The sequence below is a fragment of the Cydia strobilella genome, chromosome 22 (genome assembly GCF_947568885.1).
Source record: "Cydia strobilella chromosome 22, ilCydStro3.1, whole genome shotgun sequence".
Taxonomy (NCBI): Eukaryota; Metazoa; Arthropoda; class Insecta; order Lepidoptera; family Tortricidae; genus Cydia; species Cydia strobilella.
The window spans coordinates 11,076,168-11,091,726 of record NC_086062.1 but is presented as its reverse complement, the minus strand read 5'-3'; the positions used below and the strand labels follow the sequence as shown (position 1 = coordinate 11,091,726).

Below are 15,559 nucleotides of genomic sequence, written 5' to 3'. Positions count from 1 at the left end.
GTCATGCAAAATATATGACACGTTCTTACGATCCGGCCACTACTTTGCGTGACCGGCGGCGGCGGCAACCGTAGGTTGGAGCGAGACAGCGATGGGACCTTTCGTTCCCACCCATGGTTGCCGCCGCCGCCGGTCGCGCATTGTCGTGGCCGGCCGTTATGGTTCTACAAACAATCCTCAGACATTATTGTGCGCTTCATAGAGTCTTAAGAGTCCCCGGCAAGCTCGGCCAAATTGCACCTTCCCATACAAACGTAGTTCGGCTCTCATTTTAAAACTACGTGTTGGATTGTAATGAAACTTTGCTAATACAATGACATGACGTTTATCTAGGTCTGAAATTAGCTTATTATAATCAACGAGTTCAAGTTTATAAAACAAACGAATTATAGACATATCTATATATACCTTGTCCTATTGTAAGTACAAAGTTTCAGAGCAATCTAGCTAGTCGTTTTAAAATGAGAGCGGAACTACGTTTGTATGGAGAACCGAGCTTGCCGGAGACCCTTAACTATAGTTCTTTTTTTTGCATTAGAAAGAAGCGATCTTGACGTTTTTTTGTATTAAAAAACACTTTTGAAAAATAAGTCACAGCAAATACCTATGTTACAAGTTACAATTATAAATCATATACAATCTTTTACATTATTTTCCTTTCATAAGTAATAAAAAAATAAAATAAAATAAAATTCATTTATTTCGGCAGTTCGGAATCCATATACAACATATATATAGTTAATATAGTAATATTAACTAAGTTTTTAAAAGCGTTTTTCAACATTTTTCATGTCAAGATTTCCCTTTGACTTGATTTGATTTTGACCTTTTTTCTAATTGTAAAAAAACGAACTATAATCTTGTTCTCGGGTACGAAGCCTGTGAGGCTTTTTGATTTTTGCAATTTGATGAAAAATAGACCAAAAATCGCCATTTTTTTTAGAACCGAAGACATCATCAACAACCAAACACAAAGTGGGTGTCATTGAAATGCGAGCGCTCAGCGCCAAATTCCAGGAGCAACCCGCTTTGAAAATAGCAGATAACAGAAAAAGCACAGAAACTCAAACCAAGACCGAAAAAACAGAAGAGAAGAAGGAGAAAAAAGTTTCTGGAGAGAAAGAGAGAGACAGGTAAATTACGTAAATTGTTTTTAGGGTTCCGTATCCAAAGGGTAAAAACGGGACCCTATTACTAAGACTCCGCTGTCCGTCTGTCAGTCTGTCCGTCCGTCTGTCTGTCACCAGACTGTATCTCATGAACCGTGATAGCTAGACAGTTGAAATTTGCACAGATGATGTATTTCTGTTGCCGCTATAACAACAAATGCTAAAAACAGAATAATATAAATATTTAAATGGGGCTCCCATACAACAAACGTGATTTTTTTGCTGTTTTTTTTTTCGTTATGGTACGGAACCCTTCGTGCGCGAGTCCGACTCGCACTTGGCCGGTTTTTTTATTATTTTATTAATGCATGTTAATTGTAAGATGTGACGTTTAAAAAAGATGTGTCCAGCCGAGTTGTTTGCCGGCAGGCGTGTCTCACTGCGATTTCGTCGCGTCGCTACAAGTACCTGCGGCCGCCTCAATTTTGAGGTTTTGCCGTAGTAATGACGGCTAACGCGTATGAATTCGCCGCTAAGGCCGCTAGTGTAGATGGTGGTCTTTTCCATAGTTCGAAATGTCACTTGTCACTTCAATGACTGACAGCTTTTCTATAGTCTTTTGGACGACCATCAACAGAGGCGCCAACTGGTGAGCAAAAAAACGATAGCCGTCATTGCCGCACAACGCTATGGAACGGACGCCTGCCCGCGTTTGCGCCGCCTTGCGCATGCGCATAGTAGACGCGCTTTGTCTTCTGTACCTATACTATTATATATTGTGTTGCCGATCCCATCTTGGGATACCCTCCTAGAATAGGGAAGTTGACAATTCTTTAGAACTGTTTTCATTTTATAAATAGACACGTAATTATTGCAAAATAAAATTTAACTTTTATACATCAATTTTTAATAAAAAATCGACTTTAATTAGTTTAGTGTTTAAATTTCGCGCAAAAACGCTCCAAGCTGTCACGTGATCTGGATGACGTAACGAGGTGATAAACAAACTATGGATGGTATAGAAAGGATGCCAATCTCTTATGGCAGAATTGTTGCAAAAGTGACCGCTTTCAACTTTAAATAATAGTTCCTAATCTCTCCTGTGGCGCTAGTTAGGCTCTGGGACATGAGTATAACATGAACCATATAAGGCAACAAATAACCCGACCAAATTACGTAGGTTGTTTTTGGTAGTATTTCGGTGTATGGTGGCGCCGTCTAATTACTGTTTTTTGATGGACACTTTTCATACATAGAGATTTGGCTCCTTTATATAGTCTCCATGAAACAAACTGCTGTCAGTGCCAGAACTGCCAGAGGACCACCAGGGCCGTGTTGCATAATAAACTACAACTAATACTACAAGCGGCACTCCTTTTCTGATAAGTGGAATTAGAAAAGGAATGCCGCTTGTAGTATTAGTTGTAGGTAGTTTATTATGCAACACGGCCCAGGGTTGACAACTTGTCTGTGCGTGTTTCTCACACCGTTACGTCACGCGCTCCGATTTGCGTTTACAGTCACGTGATGCTGGGCATTATTTTAAATACTTGTAATTATTTTTAATTAATTTATTACGCACTAGCTGTGCCCGCGGCTCCGCCCGCGTGGAATTCGGTCTGTGTCAGTAAGCGGCTAATTCACCCCTAATTTCTCTCCCTCTCCCCTGGAGGCGGAACTTAATATTTTTTTTTTCATATTTTTTGGGTTTTTATTTCGGAATGGTATCATTTTGATATCATAAATTAATTCAGCATTAGGTACGATTACGATTTTTGAAATCACGAATTCCGAATTGCCATTATTCCGAAATTTTAAATTCCGAACCACATATCCCGATTATAACAATTCCGACAGTGACAAACGCCGAATTTAACATTTACGATTTTCAAAATCACGAATTCTGAATTGCCCTTATTCCGAATTGACGTGATTCCTATAACGATATTCCGAATATATTGTTAAAGTTCGTTTTCTTGAGGGTGGCAGTTCTAACCTAACCTAATCCACTTTTCTGGCAACGGTTCGTTTTCTTGGGGGTCGCAGTTCTAACCTAACCTAACCTAACCCACTTCTGGCAACAGTTCATTCTCTTGGAGGTCGCAGTTCTAACCTAACCTAACCCACTTCTGGAAACAGTTCGGGTTCGCGAGGTCGCAGTTCTGCCTAATTTATTGATGCCGAATTTTAATGCCAAAAATATTTTATGCCGAATTTAACATGATGCGGCACGACAGGCACCCGTAATAATTACTAAAACGTGAGTTTTCATTTGAATATCACGGATTGAATTTTTTCGACCTTACAAAAAACCGAATTTCTGAATACCGAATTACTAAAACGTGAGTCTTTATTTGAATATCACTAATTTCATTTTTCCGACCTTACAAAGACCGAATTTCTGAATACCGAATTATTTTACTTCCGATCGGACAATGATTTTTCGGAATTTAAGAATTCGGAAAAAAATATTTTCGGAAAGTGTATAATCGGAACTTTAAGCTTTCGGTCAAAATGACAATCGGATTTTAAGTTTTCGGAAATAGCACATTCGTGATTTTATTCCATCGTGGTTATAAAAATCGGAAAAACGTATTTCGGAATATTTGGGTGTTCCCGTATAAAATAACTTTTGAAAGGGACATTTTTTTGAATGGAGTTATTATCGTTCTTCTCCTAGTGAGTATTATATTCTTTGGTCAGGTGTCCAATTGGTAGGTATAGAGGTCCTCCGGGTTGCCTTGAAAATGTCTATTTTGGCATCGTTCAACAATGTGCTGGGTAGTTTGGTCTTCAAGGCCGCAGTCATACAACGGGCTCTCTTTCCATCCCCATTTGCATATAATTGCACCTGCCATGACCTGTCCGGATTCTGTTGAGGCGGCCCCATTATTTCCTCTGCAGCAAGAAGCCCTTCGGCTTCTGAGTAGGGTATTGGGTACTTTTGTGGTGACCAGTCGTCGTTGTGCCTTTATATAAATATTCAAGTTCCGCACTCAAAAAATGTTTGACCACCATACAAACTTTCAACCCCTTTTTTACCACCTTAAGGGATGAATTTTTAAAAGCGCTGAAAGCGGTTTTCTTGATTTTTAATATAATACCTTTTAGCAAAGTTTCAAGTTCCTAGCTTAAAATAAAATTTGCACCCCAAAACAAACTTACATCCCCTTTTCAATCCCCTGAGGGGTTAAATTTCCAAAAACGTTGATTTTACTTTTTTTGTAATCGTCTATTATGCCTCCTAAGAAGTTTCAAAGCATTTGTCCAATACAATACAAATACAAACTTTCAACCCCCGTTTAACCCCGTTATGGGACGAATTTTTGAAAACGCTGTAATCACTTTTTCTGTATTATAATAATATGCCCATATACATAGTTTCAAGTAACGCACTCGAAAAAAAATTTGATCTCCATACAAACTTTCAACCTCAATTTCACCTCCTTAGGGGATGAATTTTCAAAAACTTTGAAATTAGTTTTCTTGTATATCAATAATATATCTTTTTACGAAGTTTCAAATTGCTAGCTTAAAATAAATCTTGAACCCCATACAAACTTTCATCCCCTTTTTAACCCCCTCAGGGGTGAAATTTCTCAAATTTTTATAGCCTATAACCTGGCCGTGGATTTTTTCGACAGATTAGTAAAGTTTGCATCAAAATCCGTTCAGCCGTTTTCATTTTATGCGCGGTCAAATAAACAGACAAACAGATAAACAGACAAACAGACAAACAGATAAACAGACAAACAGACAAAAATTCTGAAAACTGTTGGAACGTGTTCTGTTATCGATTCTAAGTATCCCCAGCCAATTTTTTTTCGAATATCTTCCATGTACAGACTTTCGACCCTCTTCCGCTTTATTATATGTATAGATATTTACACTTACAAAATATGATTTTCAGCATTCTAATATTCTCTGCTATGGTAAAAACATAACATTTTATATATTCGCGATTCATGTTAACATCCCTATTGAGGACTGTAGCACAGGGCGGACACGCTATACATCAAAAATCACTCGCGTTTCTATGTGTGAACGGCACGTCTGTACACGCGTCATGCGTCATAGTGTGAGTAAGTTGCTTAAAAATAGTACTGAGAGTACGCCAGAAGTCCGGCAGATTTCTGTCGCGGGGCGAGGTAAGTCGAGTCACAGATTAATAAATAGTTACTACGTAAGAGATACATCATTCCCATAATAGCCTACAAAATCTTAATAATAATACCTGCTGCTCAGGACGAGAAGAAATGTACCATAAGTACGTGCACAAAGAGTCGAGACTGCCTTGCTCGCCGTGCGAGTCACGTGCCAACGCGTCATCGTAAGAATGCGCTAGGGTTGTACTGTTAATTATGTTATTATTGTAATAAAACGAATGTTTCGAATCAACCATATTTTTTATTAGTCAATCAAATATAAAAACAACCTGACTCAAAAAACTCCTTAATTTACGATTTACCTACTTATGTTCAAAGAAATAAATGGTGACAAAATTCATAAAGATAGATCACCTTTCTTCGTCTCTCGGAAATGAAAAAAAACGACAAATTTTCCTTTGTTTTTTGACTTTTACACCCATCTACTGCACAATAATTACGTGGTTTCGGCATTTCGAAGCGTAGGCGCGGGAAACGTGCGGTGCGAGCGCTCAGGCGGGCGTTCGGCGGCCCTCTGTCGGTTGTATCGTCGACGATACGCCGAGCGGTAGGCATATAGCGCGTGGCCTTGAGCGAGTGAAGGAGGCCTGGTCGAGTCGGGGCGGGGCGGGGCGTGGCCGTTTTGTATGATAATACTATTACTTATTCTGTAACAGAGGTGTAGGGTTTTGACGTCGATAAGCGCATTGTAATATGCCTACTTGAAAAATAAACTCTTTTTATCTTACAGAATGGAACGGACAGATGGAACTGCTAAAGTGGAGCGGTCAGATGACAAACACAGAAAGGATGATAAGCATAAAGAACACAAACATGACCATCATAGGAGACACTCGTCGTCAAGTCGACACAAGTCGAGCCATCATAAGTCCGAGCGTCGTGACAAGTCTAAAGAGCGCAGGAAAGAGAAGGAGCATAGGAGGGATGAGAAAAAAGATAAGCATAAGGAGAAGGAGGTAAAACAGGAGATAGTGAATCGTGCGCCGGACTAATAGTGTAGTGGGGGGGAGTCAAGCCCTACGTACAAAGGTATGTACAAGTAAACTACTGCCGACGGACGTCAAGAGTTTAGTACGTTGACCTTTCGTTATCTACCGAATGTTGGGCGCCAATGTAACGTTGTATATTAAGCGCCACTTGCACCATCCCACTAACCCGGGGTTAACCGGTTCGGTAACTCGGTGGTGGCTTTATAAGGAAAGAGTTGTTCCTCAAAAAAATATAATTTAGATCATTATGTATGTATATCACCTTATACGCAGGGCTTTATGTAAGTTGTGTGTTTGACTCGGACATGAACTGACTGATTTTAATATGTATTTAAAACTGAATGGTAAATGTGTGTACTTTTACCAAGAATATGTGACGTTCTTAATCGAAAGGTACCACTTTGTCGCTCACCATAAAGACGAAATTTTCTTGTATTGTATCATTATACGAATAAACCTGTAAGAGCGACAATGTGGTACCTTTTGGTTTGAGAACGTCACATATTTTTTCAAACTGTTTCAACATCGAAGTAACTTAGTATCGATATTTGTTACTCTGTTGGTTACTTTCTTGTACAGACGCCATCAGATATATCTTAGCGGCCGAGGTGCTCAAAAATATCTGAACACGCACTCTAACGCCTTGACAATGAGGACAACCGTTTTTGTGCTCACCAGTTGGCGCCACTGTAGATGTAGATCCAGAAAAACAGATCTCAAAATTCTTTTATGCTTATTTTTATAAAGTCAATACGTAATATACACAAAGGTATTTTAACGTCTAAATGTGCCATTTTTTCAACCTGTTTAATTTTGCATATATTTTAGTTGGCACTTTTTGTAAACCACTAACATTTTTTGAGCTATATCTATTGTTTCCCATGATTAATCAAAGATGGACAAAGATTTACCACAAATTATGAATAAGGAGTGAAAATTCCCGATAAAAAAGCTTGAAACCCCCAAAACTTTACATTTGACATTTTGAAAGACCTCCATCTACACAAGCGCCCCTAGCGGCGAAATTAAACGCGGTTGCCCTCATAGAGGCGTGTTCAGATATTTGTGAGCATCTCGGCCGCTCCGATATATCTGATTGCGACTAGCTCGAAATATCTGGTAAAGGTAATGTTTGGACATTTATGATAATTTACTTCAATAATACCGCTATTCAAACATCAAACATTTATTCAGCAAATATGCCACAGGGGTACTTTTACATGTCAATTTTTACAAGCAAATTTAACCAAAATTTACAAAAAAACAATTACAAATATGGAGTTCGAAACGTCGGGATGTATTATAAATTCAATATACGCGATATAATCCGTTTTCATAGTTTTATTTCATGAGTAACTATCGCGGTAACCGAAGACAATATTACAAATATGGAATCAATAAATATAAATATTACGAAATATTATATAGAAAATCCTTTGGCCGTTGGAATTAGCTCCATGCATGAATTTATTTTTATTTTTGGATTCATAATTTATATCGTTGGAACACCGGAAATGATAAAAATACTTTTGTAAACCTTAACATTATTTTATTAAAAAATATTTAAAATGTTGAAAATTTTTGAGCGGTTGAAACGCTCATAATTTTTGCCGCGAATTCGACAGAGCGTGATGACGTCACACGTTGGGCGGCCCAACTGACGTTTGCTACTAATGACACTAATCTGTCGAACGCGTGTCGTCACGTGGCGTTTCGAGCGTTTCGCTCACTAGCTTTTCGCGGGCAAATTTTTGTACTTTTTATTTATAATTTTAAGTAATTAAATGGTAATTTAAAAACGGAAATGCATTTGTAACATGATATAACGGTAACAAACATCCGAATAAAACATATTTCGTTATAAGATGATTTCACTTGTTGATATGGATTGGAACAAAGAATAACTTCATGTGTTGCTCTGTAAACAAAGATTTATTATTTTATAATACACGGTTTAATTTTAACCCACACTGTATGTACTAATACTAACAATACCGACCTGTAAACAAAGAAACGACATTTAAAGTTTATTCCTGCTTCAGTCACTCCTTTCTCAATAACAAATTCCAAAATTATAACGGCGATAATTTAAAGCGGCATTGCAATCTACGTACATAACCTCACTTCACAATTTTGACGTATGACGTGTGACACAGACAAAAGTGACAGGTCAAAGCCAAGTATGGCCACATTAAAAAAGTAAACGATATCGTTTATTTTTTTACATATAAACTTCATGCATGAGGCTAATTGTATCAGTATGATAAAGGTAAGCCAATATGTAATTATAACTTTATCCCACAATATGATACTCATACTCACTCATTTGCTGATAATAATATTACATCATCTAATTCCTCTGAAAATGTCAAAGCTTTTCGGCAAAACATATGTATCGTTTTCAAGTAAAAGGTACCACATTGTCGCTTGCCATAAGGACGCTCCGACAGGTTTTCCGTATAAAGATACAAGTAATTTTATCTTAGTACGCGGCAATGTGGTACCTTTTTTATTGAAAACGTCACATATGTCCTTTGCTCCATAAGCATATGGTCTATATGTGCCATTTTCAACCAAAAGGGTACTTATTGTCGGTTGTCAATAAGGCACTATTTCCATATACCTTCAAACCTTCAAGAAAAGAGCGTATTCCCATCTTAAAGGCCGGCAACGCACTTACAACCCCTCTGGTGTTGCGGGTGTCCATGGGCGGCGGTAATCGCTTACCATCAGGTGATCCGTCTGCTCGTTTGCCTCCTATTTCATAAAAAAAAAATCAAAATCAACCTTGTCGACAAGCGACAATGTGGTACCTTTTGGTTGAAAACGTCACATATTATTAGTGTTCAAACATTGCCTTCAATCTGTCTAGAAACTTATATCTTAGACTAGAGTAACCATAGCAGTAAACAATGACAATATACCTAGATTCCTTGCAGTAAGGTGCATTTTCCCTCGTCTTTACCCATGCTTTGTCCTGAGTCATAAGTATAAACGTGTACATAGTTAGACTTAAGAGGTCTCCTAGAGGCTAAGAGGAATGAATGAAAGCGCAGTTCCTTATTTAAAACCCAGTGATTTTTCCTCTTATTTGATGATTAAACTAACAATTTTAACAATTAAAAGTTAGAAGAAAATAAGTTTTTTTGGCGAAATGGCTTCCGTTTTCTTTTTTCCACTGCGTCGTGTGATTTGAAAGATTTTACGAAAATGATTATAGTTATAAAATTTTAAATATGATAAAATTATTCACACAATATTTCTAAAAGTTGCACTAAGATTAAATATATATTCATATAAAGCAAAGACGCTTTCCACATAGACTCCTGTACATGGACCCGCCTGTTGCTATCTCTATCGCACGCGCATGATTATATTGCTGTCCCGCCCATGATGCCGGTTGTCAATGTCACTGTGCGAGCTTGACAGCAATATATAATTATGCGCGTGCAAAAGAGATAGCAACAGGCGGGTCAACGTACGCAAATCTATATGGAAAGAGTCTCCACTTTAGATTAATTAAGTAGTAGATTTTAAAGATGTTTTGTGATTTTTTAGTGTAAGTCCACCATTTTGTATTGTTGTGGCCACTATGCGTTTAAATTTATTAATTACTGAAATTACATGTACATTATGTGTATTTGAGTTAGAATTCGCTTTTTTTTTATTACACAATAGTGGTCATAAGTTAATCTTGTAAATTCATAATCGAAATTTCTGAAACGTATTTAGCATAGTGGAAATGTTTTTTAACATATTTCTAATAACATCAGTTAGTACCTATTGTCACCGCACCAATTGAAAAAAATGTACTTTCCCATTATATAGATTATGGGGTGTTTTTTCTATCCTTAGCCGAAGTCGCAAAAATGAAAGATGTAACAGTGCAGTAAGATAAATGGGCGTTTTCTAAAATAAATGTGCCATTTTCAATCAAAAGGTCTATTCTCGCTTGTTACTAAGGCGCTATTTCCATATAGCTTTAATTAGAAATCAACCTTATCGACAACCGACAATGTGGTACCTTTTGGTTGAGAACGTCACAAATATTGAAAACCTGATTCTCACAGATCCTGGTGTTTTCGGGTTATTTCTACTCAGAATCAGGAGGAGGATTCGATTTAAAAAGAAAAAACACATACATTTTGTATGGGCCGTTACAAAACTGACACCCAAAGTTTTTATGAAATACTGGGGACACTTTTCTTCACACTTTTTTGTCTCATTCAATAGTGTCTCATTCTGAGTCTAAATAACCGAAAAGTCGATGGTTTTTCGAAAAAAAGTAAATGGTACCATACATCTTAAAACCCAGGGATTTTTTTTTAACAGTTTCTATAAAGCGAGGACACTAAACACGAAGTATCTCATACATCGACCCGCCATTTCCTATCTATCGCACGCGCATAATTATATCGCTGTCCCGCCCATGATGCCGGCGGTGAATGCCACTGTGCGAGTGGGACAGCGATATAATTATGTACGTGCGATAGAGATAAGAAATGGCTGGTCAATGTCCTTCCTTTAACATTTTACATACACGAAAAAAAAGTTTAAAATGGTTTTAGAACAGCTAAAATTGTGTTATAATTGTAAAAGCTCGCTACGTTTACCCGATACGTTTTACGTTAGTTCAAGATACAGTATTATTAAATAATAGTGAAATATGTAGTTGGTCAAGCAAATCCTAATAACTGTTATAATATTTTATTATTATTATTATTTCTTTTTAGGTACTGTATTAGCTTGACATATAATTGTTATGAAAATTTTGTGTCCTGCACCTTTACCTTTCTGTATGCATGACATTGACCTGTTATTATTATTCTCTATATTTATCTTTCATCTTAGGCTAGGTTTTTATAATATGGATATAAAAGTAAAATACAAAAACACTTACAAAACATTACAAAAAAATATATAAACACATTATAAAAAACCTAACCTAGGGTACCGCCGGCAGCGGGGCAGGGCCCAAGCTGCCGGTGGTCAGGGCCGCAGAGAGAGGAACCGGCGGACTATCCGCGCCGTGTCCAAGATCACCGCCTTCTGCATCTGACCCTTGATCCAACCACCCAGCGAGAGTCTCTCTAGGTGTTGGTCGAGACTCTTCGCAATGAGACCGTTCGCTGACACGACTATAGGAACAATGATCGTCGAGTCAACATTCCACATGGCGGTTATCTCGTGAGCCAAGTCTAGGTACTTGCTGGACTTGTCCTTCTCGGCCTTCACGTTATTATTCTCTATTATTATTATGAATACTTATTTTTTAGTCTGACATTTTTATACTTTCATTTTAATTTTATAGGTTTTAATGACATGCACATCGAGTCAAGAGTATTGTACGCCAAATTCAGGCTGATTGTGATGTAACCAAATACTAACCCTACCACCATCTATAACCACTCACATTCAAACAATAAAAATTTGTATTGTATTGTAATCTTGTCAGTAGAAAAAGGCGCGAAATTCAAATTTTGAAAGAAAGAAAGAAATCTTACGAATCTCGAATCGAACGATATCTTTTCGCGCCTACATTTTTTTAATTTGCCGCCTTTCTACTGGCACGATTTGCTTGACCAACTATAGTTATCGACCGCACCCCTTGCCTCTTACACTTTAGTATCCATACAAAATTGACACAAAATATACAGGGTGGCTAAAAAATAAGTGCATTCCCGTTGCCAGGGAGGTTTTAGGATTATACTGAGCAACTTTTACTATGGGACCAACCACGAAATCGCGAAAACAAAATACCCTCCCATAGAAAGTGGACCAGCCAAAATGTTTGAAACAGAATGTTTTTGCGATTTCGGGGTTAGTCCCATAGTAAAAGTTGCTCAGTATAATCTCAAAGCCTCCCTGGAAACGGGAATGCACTTATTTTTTAGCTACCGTGTATAGAGAGCCTATTTGTCCTACGTCCAACCGATTTTTTATTTCGGGCGTCCGCTAGCTGGCGCGGGCGCACGGAGCGGGTGAGCGGATTAACGAAAAATAGTATGGGCAACGCTAACTGGCGCGGTCGCGTGCGACGGATTTTACCAATGGCACCCGCGTGCAGGGTTCGAAAGGATAATTATCAATGATAGTTATTTTTAATAACAAAACTTCCGTGAGACACAGACCTATTAAACATAGTAATAACGGGTCACTCACGTATTTTAAGTCGAAAAACGCTCGACATGTTTCACTCCCCGTAACCGAGGAGCGACCTCAGGAGCTTACCTAGTTTTAGGACTTAAAATACGTGAGTGACCCGTTATTAATATGTTTAATAATAGTTATCTTGATAATTATCGTGATATTTATGCCTGATAATTATCGATTTGATAATAACCTAAAATTTACGAAGATTCTAAGACGAGATTTAAAAATTTACTAAAGAAGTCAAAGAAAATAAATATAGCACCATCTATACCTGGGATAATTATCAAAGACTATAATTATCTGGATAATTTCGAACCTTGCCCGCGTGCGTACGCCCGCCCGCTCCGTGCACCCGCGCAAGGCAGCGGACGCGCTTAGTACCAAATTGGTACAAAAGCGGAATTCTTTGGAAAGTGACCAATAACAAATAAACTTTGGTTAGACCGGTAATACTTATTGGTTATTTTGTCTATTCAGGCGTCAATATGTAATTAAATATATGTGAAAGACATGTTTGTTACGCCATTTTAAATGTCTTTTAATGTCTGCATATAGATGGCGTTAGTGTTGCTCACAATTTATTTTGGGTAAGACTAAAAAAGAATCATTTAAGTACTGATTTACAAAAAAATGTAAAAGAAACTACTCAAAAACAATGAAAACGAAATTTTGTAAGGAAATTCCGTACAAATGGTATTTATTTTCATTGATTTTGATTATAAATTGACATGATTAAACAGTGAGTGACGAATATTTTTTGTCAATAATTTTGTATTGGAACAATAAAATAAGTTTGCTGTTACAAGTAACTCTTTGATTCCAGTCCACACAGATGGAACTGCATTTCAGCTGCAATTTATAATAACAAAAAAAACTGCAATGTGCCACCAGAGGCAGCACTAGCACAAACCGTAAACCATAGAGTAACTTATACATATACTATGCCTTAAACAGTTTTTTGACAAGTTTTCACGATTTTTTCTTACGAATAAAATATGACATTGATACATCAAAGCTATTTGTTTACATGTGCTAGTGGCGCCCCCTACGCAGAGTTTTGCGTAATATTCCCTACCTGACAGAATCAAGAGTTTACTTCAAGCAAGTTGTGTTCATACACTTTTGACCACATAAGGCAACGTTTCTAATGAGCCAAAACTCGATATGGATCTGTTTTTTCCCACTTTGTATTTTTTTGACTGCGTCATCAGGGTACTTAAAAAGATGACAATCATACATCGAAAAACACCAATAAATATTTATCCGTATGACAGATGATCGAGACGTATGGATAAGTCACGTGACTATTTCCATACATTATTAAGGTTAAGATTGGCGTTCTATCAACGATTGTCATTTTGGCTAGGCCCCCAGGTCAGATCCATCTTAGCGTATTATGGGTATTATCACGGAGGTATGGACATTTTCACTTAAAAGTGTAACATTGTTTTTTTTAATCTATCAACTTTTGGGTTATTCATACCAAAGATAGATATAACTCCGTAATAGATGGATACAGTCTAAGAAAAAAACGTGTCTCGAAAATCAAGAAAATTTTATTCTCGTTCAGAGGGCGCTACTAGCTTTGGCCTACAGTCGTATAGATGGCGTTGACAGTATTGTTTGTTATTTAACAATTTTAACGCATATCAGTTAAAGAACATGGGTCAAAATCATAAAAATAATTAATGCAAATAAAAAAAATCATTTATCCATATTTAAATAAATTTTATCGTATTTTTATGAATCTTCAGTTTTAGTTTTATCGATAGATGGCAGTGAATTTTCTGTGGTTACAAAATTTACTATGACAGTACCGCTCTAGTATAAGTTACTCTATGTTCATACTCAGAATCACAAGGACTATCGATTTAATAAAAAAAAGTCCCCAAAATATGTCAGTTGTGTAACGAATTTTCACATACATTTTGTATGGACCGTTACGAAACTGACCCTCAAAATTTGTATTAAAACTGGGGACACCTTTTTTCTTTGTCTCATTCAATAGTACTCGGGATTCTCAGTCTAAATAACCCAAAAGTTGGTTTTTCGAATGAAAAGTAATTTTTTTCTGAAAACCCCCGTATCATCTGATAGACAACGGAATGTGGTTCAAATAGAGTAAAACCGTGTAAAACCTATATTTTATAGTTCCAATGCGTCGATGTACATTTTTGTATATTTTTATTGTATAGATTAAGTTATATGAATCTTACGTGAGTTACTTATGAAAGAAATCATGAATCGCAAGAAATCATATTTTAATTATGTTCATGTCATGAGTTATAAGAATGATTAAATAGTACATTTCTTGCTCTAACGGAAATATCAAGTAGATTTTTTTAATATTCAGTATTATCTTTAGTACCATACTGTTTTTTATTTTTAATGTACGTAATAAAATTGAACTTCAATGGCAAGCTAATGGAGTTAGAGCAAGATTTGTGCTATTATGTGTGAAATTTCATTTGTTACATTTTAAGATCAAGGTTTCCAACAAAAAGCATTTGGTGAAGTCTCTGGTCATATCAAAAAATTAATGTTTTCGTAGCACGTTTTCTGCTGTGTTACGTCTGTCCTCTCGTGCGTCGGAAGTGGATTTGTGAAATTTTAATTAATTTTTAATTAGAGACCAATAGGTACCATAGAGAAGTAAGAGTACTCACTCCATACATGAGTTTCCTTACTTAATAGTAAGTTGTATAAGAGGTATAATAAAACGTATTAATAACAAATTTTAAACTCTTTAAACGTAACACTTATTAAGGCCAAATCTTGTTAAAAATATGTTTACGCAAAGATCCCTCCGTAGCGGTGCGCGGCAATTACTATGGCTAGACACCAAAATTGGTGTCGGCCGCATGTACTTGTAGCGACGCGACGAATTCGCGGAGTGAGCCACGCCTGGTTAAAGTAGTATGTGATCTTAAAATGAACAATTGAAACAGTAAATGTCAGCGTTAAATAATTATAGTGATGGAAGATTAAATGATTGTCGAGGAGTGCGTTCGCGGCCCCGGCCGCTGTTTGTGATGCAAATGTTTATCTTATTTATGTTTAGGCGGTTAAATTATTGTTTCACGTTTCCTATATTTTTGAAAATAATAATTAGATTATAAATAGAGATTTGCTTGTTTTATTT

General features: G+C 36.8%; 1 protein-coding gene across 1 annotated transcript in view; it reads left to right on the top strand.

Annotated features, from left to right (window-relative positions):
- Positions 1-15,543, top strand: part of LOC134751526 (lysine-specific demethylase RSBN1L) — a 30,330-nt gene extending 14,787 nt beyond the window's left edge. Inside the window, exons 12-13 of the mRNA XM_063686964.1 lie at positions 944-1,133; positions 6,006-15,543. Of these exons, the coding sequence (XP_063543034.1) occupies positions 944-1,133; positions 6,006-6,267 (452 nt within the window). The 3' untranslated portion in view covers positions 6,268-15,543. The remainder of the gene's footprint in view (positions 1-943; positions 1,134-6,005) is intronic.
- The last annotated feature ends 16 nt before the right edge of the window (positions 15,544-15,559 follow it).